The sequence below is a fragment of the Ictidomys tridecemlineatus genome, chromosome 2, assembly GCF_052094955.1.
Source record: "Ictidomys tridecemlineatus isolate mIctTri1 chromosome 2, mIctTri1.hap1, whole genome shotgun sequence".
Taxonomy (NCBI): Eukaryota; Metazoa; Chordata; class Mammalia; order Rodentia; family Sciuridae; genus Ictidomys; species Ictidomys tridecemlineatus.
In genome coordinates, this window is record NC_135478.1 from 128,881,169 (window position 1) to 128,899,463 (window position 18,295).

The 18,295-nt window shown below is 37.5% G+C and overlaps 1 protein-coding gene across 1 annotated transcript in view; it reads right to left on the reverse strand.

Moving 5' to 3' along the window:
- Abca13 (ATP binding cassette subfamily A member 13) overlaps positions 1 to 18,295 on the reverse strand; it is a 422,085-nt gene that overhangs the window by 96,962 nt on the left and 306,828 nt on the right. The window contains exons 51-54 of the mRNA XM_078039756.1: positions 17,311 to 17,426; positions 11,997 to 12,153; positions 6,399 to 6,652; positions 2,311 to 2,503 (exon numbers count right to left, since the gene is read on the reverse strand). Of these exons, the coding sequence (XP_077895882.1) occupies positions 2,311 to 2,503; positions 6,399 to 6,652; positions 11,997 to 12,153; positions 17,311 to 17,426 (720 nt within the window). The remainder of the gene's footprint in view (positions 1 to 2,310; positions 2,504 to 6,398; positions 6,653 to 11,996; positions 12,154 to 17,310; positions 17,427 to 18,295) is intronic.

The window sequence follows — 18,295 nt, forward strand, 5'->3', positions numbered from 1 at the left end:
AAAATTGGCCTCCTGGTTCTTTTTTCTAGATGTAGTCTTGTGCTTCCAGGTATATACTCTGCTTGAGAATTCAACATGGCGCCTGAGAATATGATTCTTGCCCATCTCCTTCCCAGACAGTTTTTGAATGAGTAGGTGATTCTATCTATTTTCATATACTGGCTTCCTGGCTTCTGGGATCTTAGAAAGTGACTACTTATGGATTTCTGTCAGCATGCCACCCCCAGCTATCACAGTACTCTACCTCAGGCCTCTGAATGCCACTGTCTGAATTGCCACTTGCTTTAATAACCATATTTCTCCCAATTACCTATATCTGAAATATGGTTTTATCTCAGTCCAGGCCTGTCCCATGTCATTGATGTCAGTCAGGCCATAGCTGGGTACTCCAAGGCATACCACCACCAGGCCAACCAGATGGTATCTCTGTTTTAAGGCTTAGCCATAAAGCTACCTTTGAAATAAAGCTCTCCCCCTGCAACTATCCTTCTACTTTCCTTGCACAATCTTTAAGATGTAAAGCACTATAGACAGTACCACTCATACATCTTCTAATCCTATCCTGCCTTGGGACAAAGCTTATGCTGTTGTGTAATACTGTGTTTATGATCTTTGGTTTCCTATCCAGTTAGTTATTCCTAAAGGGACAGGTTCATATCTCAGTCATTTCTATTTTCTGAAGGCTTTTACAAATTACTTCCCATCTGAGTGACTAAACTGTGATGCTCATAAAAGCTTAGCATATAAAACTTATAATAATTCGCAACTTGAATGTCTCCAAAAGCCTACATGTTGAAGGTTTGGTCTCTAGTCCTTGGTGCTACTGGGAAGAGGTGCAGTCTGTTAGGAGGTAGGGCCTAGTGGATAGTGTCAGGTTGTTGAGGGTGTGCCCTTGAAGGGGATATTTGGACCCTGTTCCCTTCTATTCCTCCTTCTTTTGCACTTGGCCATGAGTTGAATGATCTTTCTCCTCTATGAGCTCCTGCCATGATGTAATATGACAACACAAGCCCAAAGTTAGGAGCCAATGAGTCACACACTGAAACCTATGGAACTGTGAGCCCAAATAAATATACCCTCTCTTATAACTTTATTATCTCCCCTGTTTTATTGCAGTACCAAAAAGTTGACTACCACAAAAGTCAAATTTATATGGCATCTCATATCAGATACATAAATAATCATTCTTATGAATATTTTCAAGTTTTTCACTTATTCCTTAGCTTAAACCTACCATAGAGTAGTAGCAGCAAATTAATATTGATTTTAATTAATTTCAAAACAAGGGTGAAAAATGTTCAAATAAAATAGGTTAGACTGCAGAGCCAGTCTTAAAGCAGTAGAAAGAACAGCTATAAGTAAACACATCCTTACCATTTTTCCTTTTCTACCAGAAATCATAGTCTTTGGTATAAGGATACTCCCAGAATGCTTTAGGCTGTTCTCTTTACCTTTTTACCCCTCAGAATACTCATATCTGAAATGTCTATTCTCCTCTCAAAGGCAGGGAATGGGTGCCAATCAGATAACAATATAGCCTACTTTGAAATTCTCAGGAGCTTGGAACAATATGCATGCAAGGTGCTCTTTTATTTTTAACAGTTAATTAAAGGTAATCATTTCCAGAATTGATTTCCCTTTATGCATTAAGTACAAATCAGGGACAATTTATATGGCTTCTGTCAGTTCTGATTAAAGATTTCTCCTAGAATTAATGCCATAGCCATGAAAAAAATTCCCAGCTCTTGCAATGGTGTATGAAAAATATTCTTTGGTTTTCCAGAGTAGCATTTTATTAGTTGGGCTTAACTGTACACTTAAAAAGTATTGAAGTCAAAATGAGAGTAAAAAGCAGTTTCCTTTATTAACTATAATATACTTTCACTTAATAAAATGATATCCCAGAGCTGGGGGTGAAGCTCAGTGGTACAGGGCTTGCCTAAATGTGTGAGGCACTGGGTTCGATTCTCAGTACCACATAATGATAAATAAATTAAAGGTACTGTGTCTATCTACAACTAATTTTTTAAAAAGACATACCATAGTCCAAACCATACTGAAAACTACTGAGTAACATAAAATTTTAAAAATTATGAAATAAAACAAATGTTATCAATCAACAGTGATTTCACTATGGAAAAAGCCAATGGATCCTCTTTTTGGTTTTTCTCCTATGACTGTGAAAATTCCTGAAATGTAAAGGTTGAATATAGCCATGATTTCAGCTATTCTGAGAACATCACAAACAGGTCAGCAGTTAGAATTATACAGGTTCACAACAGAAAAGGATAAAAAGAGAAGCTTTGCTACCTCTCCTCTTGATATGCCTAAACTAATATCTTGCACAGACATAGTCTTCTTAAAAAAGCTTCCATAACTTTTACTGAGGCTGTTTAACACAAGGATGTCTCCACTGGTCCTTCCTTCAAGCACCCTCATTTGCTCCTTTTCAACATCTATGTCCTTGGAAGACTTGACTGTGCCTTGGAGAGAAGAATGACCCCTGGAAAGATAAAGTCAGAGTCAATTCACACTTAGGAAATTATTCTGGGATATTCTATAAGAGAGATTATGAAAACAAGAGAAAACACCTTCATATATCTATATCACCTTCAACCAAAACACCTTAATCTTGACATCCTGCTTACTGATTCCCAGCAAGAGTTAATTTCATTCCTTAATTTGAAGGAAATATACATGCTACTAAAAGATACCGAAATAGATTGATACTCAACTAGAAATAGTTTTTAATTTTATGAATAATAAAGTAAATCCAGACCTTACTAAATGCAAAAAAATGCTATCAAACTATATCAACTTTTATAGGAAATAGCTCATTTAATAAAATAAATTATTAAAACATCCAAATACTATAAGTTTATAGTTTAAGTTGGATTGCATATAAGGATTGTATTGCTAGCACATCATACAACATCTTGCAAAAAGTATTCAATAAGTATTTTCCAGATGAATACAAATTTAATTATCAATTCTAACCATTTCTCTCTAAATCTAAGCTGCTCTCTTTTCTTTATGGTTTTCAATCTGATGCATTTTAACTTTCAAGTAAATTTCAATTTCCCCTGTAAACTGTAATATGCCTATATTTTAATGATTAAATAGGTACAGACCACTGAGTCAATATTATACTAACACTAATTTCCTGCTTTTCACAGTGCTATATTTTTTATAGAATATGTTATCATGTTGTTATGGAGGAAAATGGGTGAAAGGTAATAGGAGATTAATTTTGCAACCTTGCAATTCTCAAACTATTTTAAAATAAGAAGCTATTAAAACTCAATGAAAATATCCACTGCCAGTCCTCAGTCATCTTAACTCTTTTTTTCTGTATTTTTTCCCAGACCTGAAATCACCTTTTGGCAAAAATATATTTCACACTTATCTTTAATGATTGATAGCTAGACATTCAGGAGTGTATATTATATCATTTATATAACATTCCAAAGCATGAAAATGAATCAATGCATATAAAAATAAGAAAATCAGTTACCCAGAAGGCAATTATTGATGAGGAAGGAGCATCAAAGGTGTTAAATATATTCAATTAATCTAAGAGGGGGTTACATGGGTGTGTACAGTTTCTAAAAATCCACAAAATTATACTTTCCTGCTTGAATGTCATTTCCTTGTCCCAGATGAAGGTCTGTTTCTTGATCTTTCACCTGAGCTTTGCCCTTCAAAGGCCTTTTCCTACTCTAATGGATCAGGCCATCATTATGCCATCCTGTCTCCAGATGATCTCCACACAGCCTGTGGTACTTTACAGATACCTCCTGGGTCTCAACCCAGAGTTACTTATCTCAGGGTACCAGGAAGGGACACAGGTGTGCACAACTGTTTAATCTTCACAACTAATTCTGGTGGCTGGAGAACAAGTGACGAAGATTACTTCTTGTTGGGCCCCCTTCCAACAATCCACAATCCTAATTCATTCAACTGCACTCAGCAATGTGACCCTCAGACATCTTCCAACTGAAAATCACAATAAATGGTATCTTTATCAAAGAAGAAAGATCCAGATGGACACTAGATATAGCAGAAATTTGCAGATGCTCCAGCATACCTAGTATCTGGACCACATGGCTATTCTGACTCAGCCAGCACAAAGGACACAGAAAGCACACCCCAGCTCCAGGGGAAAAAAAAAAGAGAAAGCAGGAAAGAAATCCCCAAACTCACCCAACCTAGATGATGTTGGGCTACAGCTGAATGCTAACCGAGATCTGAATTCTTAGCAGACAACCAGGGGTTTCGGAATGGAGCCAGGGTGTATTAGACAATGACAGCAGTGAGGCGGGCTCTACACTCAACATCTAGCACCAAGGTTCTAGTGACAGATGCACTGCTCAGAATAGGGAGAGCCAAGTCTATTCTGTTCCTATTCAGAGCGCATGGTCTTATTCTCTTTCAAGATTCAACTATGGCATGTATAATTTTCCTATATGCTTGTAATTAAGCAGAGATAATTGACATATAAATACTACAGAGGTGCCCCGTAGATTAAAAAAAAAAAAAAGGATGTTATAGACATGTTGAGATGGGTCAAAGTATTTGGGGAACTTAGCAGAGACAGGAAGAGGTGTTGGATGTGAAATCAGACAGGTGCAGGTAATATGAGGCAAACATCTCTGTGGTGATGGCGAAGGATCACAGATAGCTTTACCAGGTATGAGCACCAGAGTTAGAGGTGCTTGTTAAGAACCTTGGAGTGTACCTTTTAAATAATAATTAGTGACCCCATTGGATCTGGATTTAAATGACAAAAATGACAGCATCTCACAGTCATTGAACTATTTTGACAGATATCTATAAGGAGCATCAAGCAACTGGTATCTAAATTAGATTAAATTTCTTTGCTCTGTGACCTTTATGCAGACAAAAAACAACAAAATTGACTATCTACTGTGAATATTAAAGACAAAATTCTTTTTTTTTTTAAATTTTGACACAGGGTCTCACTACATTGCTTAAGGCCTCACTCAGTTGCTGAGACTAGATTTGAACTTGCCTCAGCCTCCCAAGTTGCTGGGATTACAGGTGTGTGTCACTGGGCCCAATTAAAGACAAAATTCTAAAATAAGGTTCAACTAATACTTACACTTTACAAAATAAACATAATCCAGAGGGGTTGTGTGTGTGTGTGTGTGTGTGTGTGTGTATGTGTAACCCAGAGCCTCATACCATGTGAAGCAAGTGCTCTACCACTGGCCGTATTCCCAACCCAGAATGTCTTTTCTTTAAAAAAAAATCTTTTGATAATATAGGAGGATGAAGCAGCTGAAATTCTGCCAAAGGAGGGTCTACATTACAGGTTTTAAAACAGACTGTACTGTGAAAGGATATCACAGCACAAACTGTATTTGTACAGCTCTCAGATTTCTACTTCAAATTGAGTCAGTTTTTATAAATCTGCAGATTCCAGAGTGATTATGGCCAAATTCAAAAGAGCTTTGGAACTTGTATTCAAAATGGTTCTCTACGTTAGCAGCTTACATGGGCTATGTGAGAAAATGCATCATGAAATGACTGAAAAGGAAAACATATGTATATGGAAATCACCATAAAATATTAATAATGTTAGTTAGCCTTTATAATTTTAATAGGTTCTCCAGTAACAGGGTCTTAACAATTTCTCCAAAATGAATCTCCCCCTTAGGCAGAAGTCAGAGGGAAATAGCACTGGGAAAGAGCAGGTCAATGGATTCAGGTCATGCAGGAGGAGATGCATCATTGAGGACCTGCACAAGAAAGTACATTTCTTCCCTATGTATCTCAAATGTATTATCTGACAATAATCTAGACTTCTTTGCAAAGTGGGTGTATGCGTATGTGTGTTTGTCTCTGTGCATGTATATAGACTATAATACATGTCTATGCATCTATCTAAACTGTGCATGGCACTGACTTGTATTCTAACTTAACAAAGATAAGAACACAGCAATAGAAGGAACTAGATTGGGTGAAGGCCATGCAGTTATCTCTACTGAATTTTCATACTTTCCTGCTTCCAAGAGTTAATGGCATTTAGTCATAAAATAAATTACTTTATGGTATCAACCAAATTCACCTGAGGAACTACAAAGTAACAAGGAAATTGAGCAATTTCAAAGTGGAAAATACATGGAGACAACTAAATAATTGGAACGATTATCTCACCAGTTGGCACTTTATCTTTTGAAATTCCCTTTTCCTGGTGTTGGTGACTCAACATGAATCAAAATAAAAAAAGAAACATAATATCTTAACTTATTATAACCATGCATAATACTGATCAGACACTTTTCTTATCTTGCAACCTCCAGGCTGGACTTTTTTTTCTCCCTCTCTTTATTCAAAAGTCACTGCAATGAGAGGCAAAGGCCTTCAGAACACACCTTGACCACTGCAGAAGGTCCCAGTGCAGTAGGATCCTCAAGAGGAGAAGAATTGTGCCCTGAGAGGCCAATACCACAAAGATCCAGCCCAGGAAGTCCATCTCAAAGGGACTCACATAGGAATCAATGCCGAAGTTGTGGGTCAGGTCATATTTGATCTGGTTATAACAGAGTTCTATTAGTCCTTGACCCAAGCAGAATTGAGGGAAAATAGTGAAGACCCACTTGAGGACATCATAGATATTCTGTAAATTCTGCACAGGGAGAGAAACAAACAATAAAATTAAAAACTATTTCTCTTTTTATAACACACCCATAACTTATTTTCCTCCTTTGTTGGGGCTGTGTCCCAGGTTTCCCTATCCCAACTACTCAGGAGCATCCTCACACAGCTATCAAACTAAAGAAGTTTACTCTTCAGATTTTGGATACAGTGGTGTTTGCCTTGCTTGGCTTTACCTGCTTGCAACCCATGACACCTTTATTCCTTTTCTCTCCTTTAGAATAGGAATGCCTATCATATATATGTCCATCTCACCATTATATTTTGGAAGTACATAACTTATTTGGTTTCAAGGGATCATGGTTCAAAACAAAATTGCCTCAGGATGAAATATAACTTTTTCAGTCTCACCCATACCTGATTCAGGTGGTATTTATAAATGAGACTTTGAACCTTAGATTTTAGAGTGGATGCTGCAATGAGTTAAGACTTTAGGGTTGGTGAGATGGAATGAGTATATTTTGCATGGGACAAAGATTTGAACTTTGGGGGCCCAAGAGCAGAATGTTATGGGCTGAATATTTGTGCTACTCTCAAATTCATACTTTGAACATTGCCAACACTGTCAATGTGTCACTGTTAGACATGGGGCCTTTGAGAGGTGGTTAGGTATAGATGAAGTCATGAGGATGGAGCTTTCAAAATGGAATCAATATACTATGAGAACATCAAGGGACAACAATGCTCGCTCGCTCTCTCTCTCTCTCTCTCTACCCTTTCAGGACACAATGAGAATGTAGCCATCTGCAAGTCAATCACAGGGTTCAATGAAGAACCAAATCTAAAGTCCCCTTGATCTTGGACTTCTCAGTATCTAGAGCTATTGGAAATATGTGTCTACTATTTAAGCTGTGGTTTTTGTTACAGCAGTAGGAGCAAACTAAGACACATGGGTAATATTAGTAGTCAAAAGATGACATGAATGTTTCAATGAGTAGGAAATATCAGGAACTTGTGACTGTGAACACTTAAATAATATACCAAATGTCTAGTTAATTCTTAACACACAATAAACATTAAATATATGCATCATCATTATTAAACACAAAATTGAGTGGTGCCACAAAAACATGTATAAGAGATCAAAAAGATCACAGAGGAAACAAATCAAATAAGATAGACTGTATGTCTGAACACAATTTTAAAACAGAATATATCTAAAAATTTTAAATCTCTCATACATCCTGTTCTTGTCGTTACTATCTGGTAAATGCTAATTTTACTTTTAAATGAGATTAAACTTATTATACTGTTAAATCAATTGTCCACTAAATGCTTTTGGCAAATTGTCATATGCTTTCAGCTTCATTAGACTTTATCATATTTCATTCTCTCAATAAATATAGAAGATTTCTTCAGTTACCAATGAAGAAACAGTCTCAAATGGTGATTAATATATGCAAGCCACACTCATTAGGGCCAGGAATTGATCCTGACCTTTCTAATCCAAAGAACAAGGTCTTTCCACTAAGGAGCATAGCCTTTGGAGGAAATTCACCAAAATGCTGGTCTGTTCAGTTGACCTTTAGACTCAGTACAGCTACCTGAAAGTATTTAACCCAGAAAGAACACATTAACTGGAACTACCAAAGCCCTGCAAATATAATGAAGAATTAGACTTATATTTTACAGTCTTTCTCTACTCTATCTAAAAATGATCAAGTTTATTTTATAAGTTAGGAAAAATCATCACAATATGTTCATATGATGTACTATATATATATATATATCATATAATATATATTAAAAATAAACTTACATAATTGTCAATGCATATTTCTCACTAGATAATATACAGTTTTTCCCTTATAATTCAAACTAAACACTTAACTAAGCTAAGTATAGCCTTAAATAATGTGTTTTTGGGCTACAGCAAATTCAATAACAATTTTTTAAGGCATTTACTATCATAATATGATTTATTGTCTTTTGCATGTAGACATGAAGAAAGTACAAAAGCTTCATTTAATTCTTTCTTATTTTTTTCTTGACTGCTACTAGTTATAAATTTTGATCAGTCTTAAAGGAGCTTATTAATTCCACTTTTCATAAAACTATATCCCTGGATCAATTAATGTACCTCATGAAAAGATTTTATATTATTAGTGTTGGTATAGGAACAGCAGAAGAGAGTAGCTTTTAACTCAGGAATTGGTAGGTAATTAAGGAAATGACATACTAATGGTGATGACTTCGTATCTCATTTTAAGGAATTCACAATCATCTCCATACAAGTGTGAACAAAGACATATGAACACTGAGTTAATAAAGAGTCCACGCATTTGAGGGGTTGTAGCTGCATTCATGGAAAAAGGATCCACAGTGTTTCATTTAGGATATGTAGAGACTGATCACATGACCAGTCTATCCAGAAACAAGCACCATTCTTTTTAACTCCACCAACATCCTCCTGGCCCCAACTGGAATCCTTACCAGTAGGAAAGAGAGATTCTAAACTTCCTTGCACTAGAAACTAAAAGCATAATTTTATCAACTGTGATTTGATAACAATGAAAAAATATCACATCAACACTATAGTTTACATGCATGATGGTTAATATGACATTATGATTTTGATATGCGGTGCCCCTCAAAAGCTCCTGGGTTAATACAGCAATGTTGGAAGGTGAAATGCCTGGGTTCTGAGAGCTACACCTAACCAGTCCATTCTAGTTTGGATGGGCTAAGTGGATGTTAACTGTAGGGCATGGCTGGAGGAGGTGGGAACTGGTACCATTTTAGTACCCACTGAGGATGGATTCTGCCGTGGAAGGGTTCATCTTCCCTGCTGGCCTTTCCCCTTTCTATCTCTGCTTCCTGGATGCCAAGAACAGATATTGCCCTTCCACCAAGCCAGTCTGCCATAATATTCTGCTTTACCTTGGCCCCAGAGCAATGGAGTTACCTGCCCATGGAATAAATCTCTGAAAACCATGACCTCAAAATAAACTTTTCCTCCTCTCAGTTCTTCTTGTTAGGTATTTTGGTCAAAGCAACAAAAAGCCGACTAATACATATGGGTTACATTAGATGTTATGACTGATCTGAGAAGTCAGATGCTATTTTTTTTGGTTTCTTTCATTAAATCTGTAAGATCATATTGTTCCATGACTTACAAATGAATACTTTTCTTAGAAATGAATATTTGAATAATTGTGAGTTTTTAAGACAGAGAATATCAAAATAAAGAACAAAGGAAAAGAAAGACATAGGAAAATGTAATAAAACTGCTCTTATTACTTATTACCAATTGATTTAGACCAATTTTATTTTTGCAAAAATAGTACCTATTAGCTAGCATTTTCTTTAGGGAGGCAATGATGTTTATAATTGGAAGTAACAATGTGTTTCTACCTGCCATGCTTTTAGACTTTAATGGATGAAAATGTTCCTGGCTAGTTTCCTCTGTTATCTTGTCCCCTAGAATTGACCTGAATTCTGAGTTTCTCACCTTTGGGATTGTTTATTTGGGGTCTGATTTATTTTTCACCATAGTTCCTATGTATTCCTGATGGCACACGTCATATTACAAACTGATAGAGGGGGAGGAAAATTGTATTCTGCTTCTGCTGATTTCAATATTCTTCTCAAGCTAATGCCAATTAATTGTTCTGAAAGCTTTCTATTTAAAGGCTAGACATATTAACACAGATTACTGTCAAACCAGATCTGTAAAAAAAAAAAAATCACTGAAATAGATCATTCCCCTCATTGAATGTGTAATGGATATTTACATACTTCACTGCTTCTGCACAAACATGAGGCACAATAATAAAAAATAATATTGGCCATCATTCAAGAGACAGCTAAGTCTGATCCAGTCATGAGGAGTAAAGCTGCCTGATCAGGGAGACATCAGTTCTTGAGTCATTGGGAATGACACCAGCAGCACATCCTTCAACAGGGAGCTCTGTACCTTTCTCAGGTGATTTCCTCAAACTAAGCATCAGTCAAACCCTGGGAACGAATGAGAAATCAAAGCTCATGTGAACAGCAGGAAGCCAGAAGGAAACAGTGTGATCACAGGTGAGAAAAGAGTGCAGAAACAAAAAGGGTTAAAATATAGACTCAAAATAGAGCATAAGGTCTGAAGTCTGTACCCATTGGTCACACATGGGCTGTCAGATGGCTTGAAGCACAGGCCAAGAGTGAGGAGAGACAGAAGAGAAGGGGAATGGCAAGGAACAATTGGAATGTGTCTACAGAAAGCATTCAGCTTGACCTAGACACCTATTTGGACGTTTGGAAAGTACCCTAAAAGGTCCTTGCTAATGGGAGTGGCCTAATGAAGAGAAGCATTTCTCTATTTCTTAGCAGAATTTACTGTTTTTTATTCCTTTAGTAAAAACTAAATTAGTACTAGGGGATATAGGAGAGAAGGCAGAATCCATATAGATGTGTTATGATCTGAAAGTAGGGTCAGTTGCTGTGGCCCATCTTACACTGTAGTGTTCGGCCACTGCCATGGTGACATTGTGACAAGGCACTTATCATTGTGTGGTAGTAGGAGCAAATGTGACTCCATTTTGTTTTATGACTTCATCCTGTAAACAACCATGCCAAGTAGAAGAGTCATGACTGGAGCAAGATGTTCTTTTCCTTTTGCTATAGAAACCTTTAAGAACACAGAACTACCTAATGGGGTATTGTTTCTGTAACTAGGGTAACGGGACTCTGTTTCTGTAACTGGGGTGACTGGGCTAACTGTGATTGGTTAGACTTCCCTCTGCTTGACTGCACTGTCCTGCTTCTGTAACCTGGCTTGCTTGCATTGGCTAGACCCCCGAACATCCTTTTTGCGGTTTTCAGGCATATAAGGAGTGCCCTTGCAATTGTTTGGGGCTGATCAGGGGAACAGCCTTATGTTCTGGTCAGCCGCCACCGGTGCGCTTCAATAAAGGCTTGATTTGATTATCCATGAGTGGTCTGGAAGTCAGTTTATGAAACCCAGGGACAAAGCTTTAACTATAACAATTGCATTAACTCATCCATCATTAATCAGTATTTCACCATCGAACCATCTCTGAGAAAGGCGCCAGGTATGCAGCAATGACCATCTTCATAGATCTGCCTTGACTTTTGGAACAGTTGCAACTGTGCATCCTTTGTTCAATTATCACCAAGCCAGGACATGGCTCTTATAATGCTACAGATGGGTTTTTAAATTAGAATGCATTTCTTTTTCTGGAATTTGAAGGCAGTGGATACTAGCACATTTCCATTGAATTGCAGTAGGAAAAATCAACAAAAGACACATGCATCCCTGTTCTCCTCTTGTTCATGCCTTCAGAAATGGCACATTGCCACTGACTGACCTGAGCTTTGGAGATGATGGCCAGGATCCGGGGCATGGTGGTCATTAGCATGGTGCACAGACCAAAGATAAAGTTCAATGAGATGTAGGAGATGAAAGCCACATCTGAACTGGAGAAAATTCTGGACATCAGATACATCCATGGAAGTGTTGCATATCTGAAAAACAGAGTGGAAATTTATATTTATTCTCCTATGTTTATTTTTATAATGACTGAATTACAGATGCAATTTTACTGGCCTGGTAAAGTTTTTGTGTACATAGTTAACAAAAATACACTTCATGTAATATATCTCATGGTCTCCAATAGACAAAGCGCTCTTCCTGTGGCTTCCAATGACCCTAAACATAATGGAAAGAGCACTGTGTACGTTGATTAGGAGCCTGACCGTCCAGCTTTGGGACCTGGGGCAAATCAGCTGACATTCCCCCACCACCTCTTCCTGCAATGGGACACTCCTCTGTTCTATGTCTCATCGTTAAGAAATAATGCTTGGGGCTGGGGTTGTGGCTCAGTGGTGGAGTGCTTTCCTAGCATGTGTGAGGCACTGGGTTTGATCCTTAGCACCACATAAAAATAAATAAATAAAATAAAGATATTGTGTCCACCTATACTAAAAAAGATATTTTTAAAAAAGAAATAATGCTTATTTGTTATAGTGAGAATTGAAAAATAATGAGAATATGAAAAGCCACCAGTGCTCTACATAAAAATAAGGCATAAAGATAAAATCTGAAAGTTTCATGTACAGAATGCATATTCATAGTAGGCACTATGCTGTCACTTCCACAGTGTCCTCTACTCCTCCACACACACCCCAACAATGTGAAAGGTGGAACTCTGATCCTTCTCTTCCAGGTAGAGCAACCAAGAGTCCACAACTTTTTCAAACTTTCAGAGATGACCATACATGAGTCTGGCACAGGATTAATTTCTGAACATACCAAGACTGAGTAAGAAGGAGTATTGCTAAATACTGAGCCCTGGAAGCAGTCCCTGTGAGTTTCTGATGACATCTACATCTAAAAATCCACCCTGTCCCTAAAACAAAATCTCTTATTTTCTTCGTTTTATCTCCCACAGTCTTAAAACTGAGTTTCATTCATGGCCAACTTCCTTCTACTTCCTTCTGTTGCAGCAAAATGGTGTCATTGTATTGCACACCATATTAAAGGAAACTGGCACTTCGAATGATAGTTCCAAATATCAGCAGAGAAGCTACTTATTTTAAATCATAGTCTTTCCCATAAGCTTCATACATTCAGAGTCCTTCTCTGTACACTGAAGGTAAGCACATCACTGTTTTCTTTATAGTGACTGTTAAACCTGAAATACTTCAGTACCTTTAAATGACTAAGCTTTTCTTAATATGTTAACTAGTGAGACTGAAATGATGTGAGATGTCAGGGCCTCAAGATGGTTACTATCTTAGTTAAACTTTCCTTTTCAAAAGAAATCTGTGATACTGGAATGTATTCCTGGGCTAAAAACTACATTCTCTTATTTTGGAAAATATTTGGAATATTATATATAAAATCATACAGTATCTCAGAAACTTTACTCAATAGCAGTCTACATCCTAATTTGGACTTGATGAAAATTATTTGAGCACATGCTGGAGATGAGAGCCATAAAACAATTATTCTAAAATACTTGCTGTATAAAAGAATTAAGTTAAACCAAAATAATTACCAAGAGAGAAACTGTGACTTCTCATTTCTTCAAACTGTCAATATCTGTCTGAAATAAATTACTACATAGAAGAATCAACACCTGCCCCCACTCATATACACCACTTATCTATATTTTCTCCTTTGTTGTCTCTTCTGGGGCCAAAATCAAGTGCTACCTTCTGTTATCTAACTTTGTTGAGAAACAAATAAAATCACAGTATTGAAAGTATTTTTGCAACTGACATACAAGCAATAGCAGCATGTGAGTCAAATTTGGGGGTAGCTTTAATTGCCATAAAATTTGTTCTGGGAGTGAACAAAAAATTGTCTTAACTTAAAACTACTGGTTCAAACTCTATATTATAGAACAACATGTAACAGATTGCTTTTCTTTTCCACATGACAGACTTCCTAATAGCCGAAAATAACCATTTTGGTCCGCGTATGCCTCCACTACAAAAGACCAGATCACTCTTTGTTCCTTGTAAAACATGATATCCAGCCAGCTCTCTCTATTAAATTTGGCAATGTGGGGTTTAGGGGAATTGGGGAAAGAGGCTCTGCACTGAGCATCTGATGTGGTCAGCACTGCACAAAGCACAGCAGGATCACCACCCCCTTTGATCAGCATCTCTGCATTGGAGGATGAAATCTAAGAATGCCTTCCTCCAATCTATTGGAGGGACTAATCCTCACCTGGAAGCTAGGCCCTGCTCCACTGAAGATGGCTCAGAATCTGCACTTTGTTATTGTTACATAAGGTTTCCATACTGGGTTTTGTCATTTAAATATTTGACAAGTAGATCAAAGCATTGTCTAAGAAAAGTGAATCAGAGACAAAGACATAGTCTAAATGATGCCACCAGGGAGCTCCTATTGCTACATTAATGAGCAGCCTTTGAGAGTGGCTTTCAGCCAGTGATGATTCCACCACATCACTTTTTTTTTAACTACATTTTCATTAGTTACCTTTTGAATACTTGGTTGAAATGAATATATTAGCAGCTCAAATCCCCTTATCTTTTGCATTTTTTAAGAAAAAAATTGAATCGACTTGTAGAACATAATTTATTGAAGGGGGGGTGAACCCTACTTTGGCTTTTTCTATTCCATGATATTTTACTAAAATATAATGTATCGTTTTAAGGATTTTAGAATTTGCTGGACATTGGTGTACTGCTGAGTAGTTTCCTGGAATTTATGGCAGGGTATTATTATCACATTCCCCCCTTCGAAAACTGACCCTTTCCCTGCTCTGTGTGAATTTCCCAAGACACCAGAGAGGATTCTGTGACTTCATCCTCAATAATCATTCAGCACCAAACATGCCCCAAATATATTCTAGAGTTTAAATTTTTCTTATACAAGCTAGACTATTTTTTCTTTCAGAGAGTTTTAAGTGTTATTTTCCTCTTTTTAATAATCCCCTTCCATCAATTTTTACTTGAAAGAAAAAGGTAAACACTGTGACGAGGCATTTGTGTTTTGTTATCTCCTAGAGAGCATCTATTCATTTATCTCAGCTCTTATTTTCTTAGAGTCCAACTCATTGCATGTCCCTCCCTCAATCATGGATGTGTTCTGAGGTTCCAGCTTGTTCTGGGACTCAGCCTTCCTGGAGATTGTTCTTGGGCTTCTGGTACCTACAGGTCCTGGTGGGGACAAGAGTGAGTCACCTCTGCATCCTCACCCATAGATGGCTGGGTATGCAGGAGATGCAGCTCCCCAGACTGAGGCTCTCTCTGCTCTGTCACCCATAGTAGTGGGTCACTGGTTTCAGAGTTTCACAGTGGGGTGGCTGTGCTCCAGTGAGGAAATAATGACCTTTTAAATCTGGGTTGGTCTACGACTAGATGTTACCCCATGAACTCTTTTGGGCTCTACTTTATTGGAAATTAGTCCAGATAGCAAACACAGTCTGACTTATCTTTTATATCTTCTTATTCCTGCTAACCTAAGAATTCTGAACAGGAAGTTTGTAATAGAAATTGTTTATCAACAGATCTGTGAGTCTTTAAACCTCTTTTTAAAAAATGTAGTTCTATACATAGGGAGAATTCTTAACTTGGTGCAAATTCCTAAAGGAGCTCATAATCAAATTTATGGTTAATAAAATTTCCTTAAAATATGCTTATAAGGGGGCTGGGGATGTGGCTCAAGCGGTAACGTACTTGCCTGGCATGCGTGGGGCGCTGGGTTCGATCCTCAGCACCACATACAAATAAAATAAAGATGCTGTGTCTACTAATAATAAATATTTTAAAAAATTTTCTCTCTCAAAAAAATATGCTTATAAGAATTTCTAAACATTGACCTTATATTTCTTAATTTTTGAAATATGTTCCCCTAAAATTAAAAAATCATTTATTTTTTGTTAGTAAAGTCCATTTTATAACTCTATAAGATATATGACTTATGTACTCAATGGGATCAACAAACTAAAAATCAGGCCATATACATATATAGTTCTTTATATAAGAGCTTAATTTCAAACTGAATATTTAAAAAAACATGTCTATTATAGCATGTTTTATAGCAGAGAGCATCGTATCTCCAAAAGAGTAAAATAATTCCAAGAGTAACAATAATAGCTAAACTTAATTTAATTGGACTCTGTACCACTCATTAGACAAGCTGTTTGCAGGAACTATCCAATTTAATCTTTCCAGAAACAGAATTTGAGTTTTACAGGGAAATACTGAGGCTTAGACAGAAGAATTTATATTTCCAAGGCCACAGTATTAGAGAGTAGCAATATCAATATTCCTGTTGCCCTTTCTCTGTCCTCCTACATATCCTTCCACCTATTCGTCTATCAATTAATTTATTGATCCATTCATCTGATAATGAAGAATACTTCTTCAAATAATTTTTCATCACCTAATTAGATGTTCTAAAAAATCCTGAATCACTGATATAAGAAGTATGTAAAAATCATTTTAGTTGTAATCTTAGGCTTAAATTAAAGCTGAATGTTTTATTTCAAAACAGCCTTGAATTACGATAAAGTCAGTACAGTAATTATTTCCCTATAAGAAAGTGTCTATAAGCAAACACATACGCTGGCCACATAAGACACATATTTCTGATATCAGATAGGGCATTATTTAGGGTTCACTCGTAATGATCCTGATTAGTGTACATATGAGAAATTTGTACAGTGATTTTTCTCTTTATGTGATTTTTTTCTCTGAGAAAAAAAGTAATCAAAGTCAGGCAAAACATTTTCCAACTACTAACGTTATAGGAGAGGGAAATATATGCCAGACAGCGCTTCACAAGAGAATCTCCTCAAATGCAATTTCAGAGCTAACTGGATTATGTATTTGAGCCCACGATTAATGTCAAAGTGAGAATAACAGAGAATCCATTTCCCACTGCACAAGTTTGTCAAACAGCTTGAGGGCCTTTCTGAGACAGGGCCAATGCCATCTTCATTATGACCCTGTCACCCTTCCTCCCTCCACGGGAGCATTCATCATCTTGCTCAAGCTTGTTTGTTCAGCGTCCCTTGTAGAAGCAACATAATTGCTCAGGAGGAGAGAAAATCATGAAGCCAACAGCAGGTTCAAAGCCATCCTGAGGGTTTTCTCTTTCAGAAAACAAACCATAATTTTGCAGCAGTGTTTCTCATCACATACCCGAAAAGTGCCAGCAGGAGGGCTGTGGCCGCCAAGTTCTCACGGAAAGTGAAAGCTGTTAACTGGAAGGCCATAATAATGGCGACACACAGGCAGACGGAAACCAAGTAAAAGAGCTGAGAAAATAAGAAGAAAAAAAGGGAGAACGTGTTGCATCAGTTGGTCATGTTATATGTATCATTAGCTACTTATCTCAAATGTTCCCGTTAACTTCTGCTTAAACATAGCTCCTACTTCACATGTTGCAAGACTGGTAGTATAATTTGTCCTAGACAATCAGGACAGTCACTGTTATGGGCTGAGTCATGTCCCCCCCCCCGCCCCAGAATTCAACAGTTGAACACCTAGGACTTCTGAACATGACTGTATTTGGAGACAGGGCTTCAAAGAAGTGATTAAGTTCACACGTGAAGCCTGGTCCTATGTGATTGTGCCCTGATAAGAAGAGGAAATCAGCACACAGATACACAGAGGGATGAAACCACAAAGACACAAGAAGCACCATCTACAAGCCAAGGATAGAATCCTCAGAGAAACCAACCCTGCTTGTACCTCAGTTTCAGACTTGCAGCCTCCAGGACTGTGAGAAGATAAGTTTCTGCTAAGTGCCCAGTCTGTGGTATTTTAGGGTATGACAGCCCTAGCAGCCTGACAGGGTCAGTTCTGCCCATCTTCTTTCAGAAAGGTCAAGGAATCCAGCCACTCCCCAAGAACAAGGCTCTGCCCACATGTAGAATGAAGGGCAGGCTCCTTGTCCTGCCCTCCTACATAGCCTTCCTTTGAGATACTCCCAAAGGACAACAGCCAGGGCGCTTCTTGGGGCTCTCCATACTCAAAGATTATTCTTTGGGGAGACTCTGGCTGTAGAGCTCTTCTCAGTGTCACCCATGTGGCTAATTCATGCTGACTTTTCAGATCTCAGCTTAAATTTCATTTCCCTCTTTGACCCCCCAATTTAAAGTTATCCTCCTCCCTATTGCCCCTT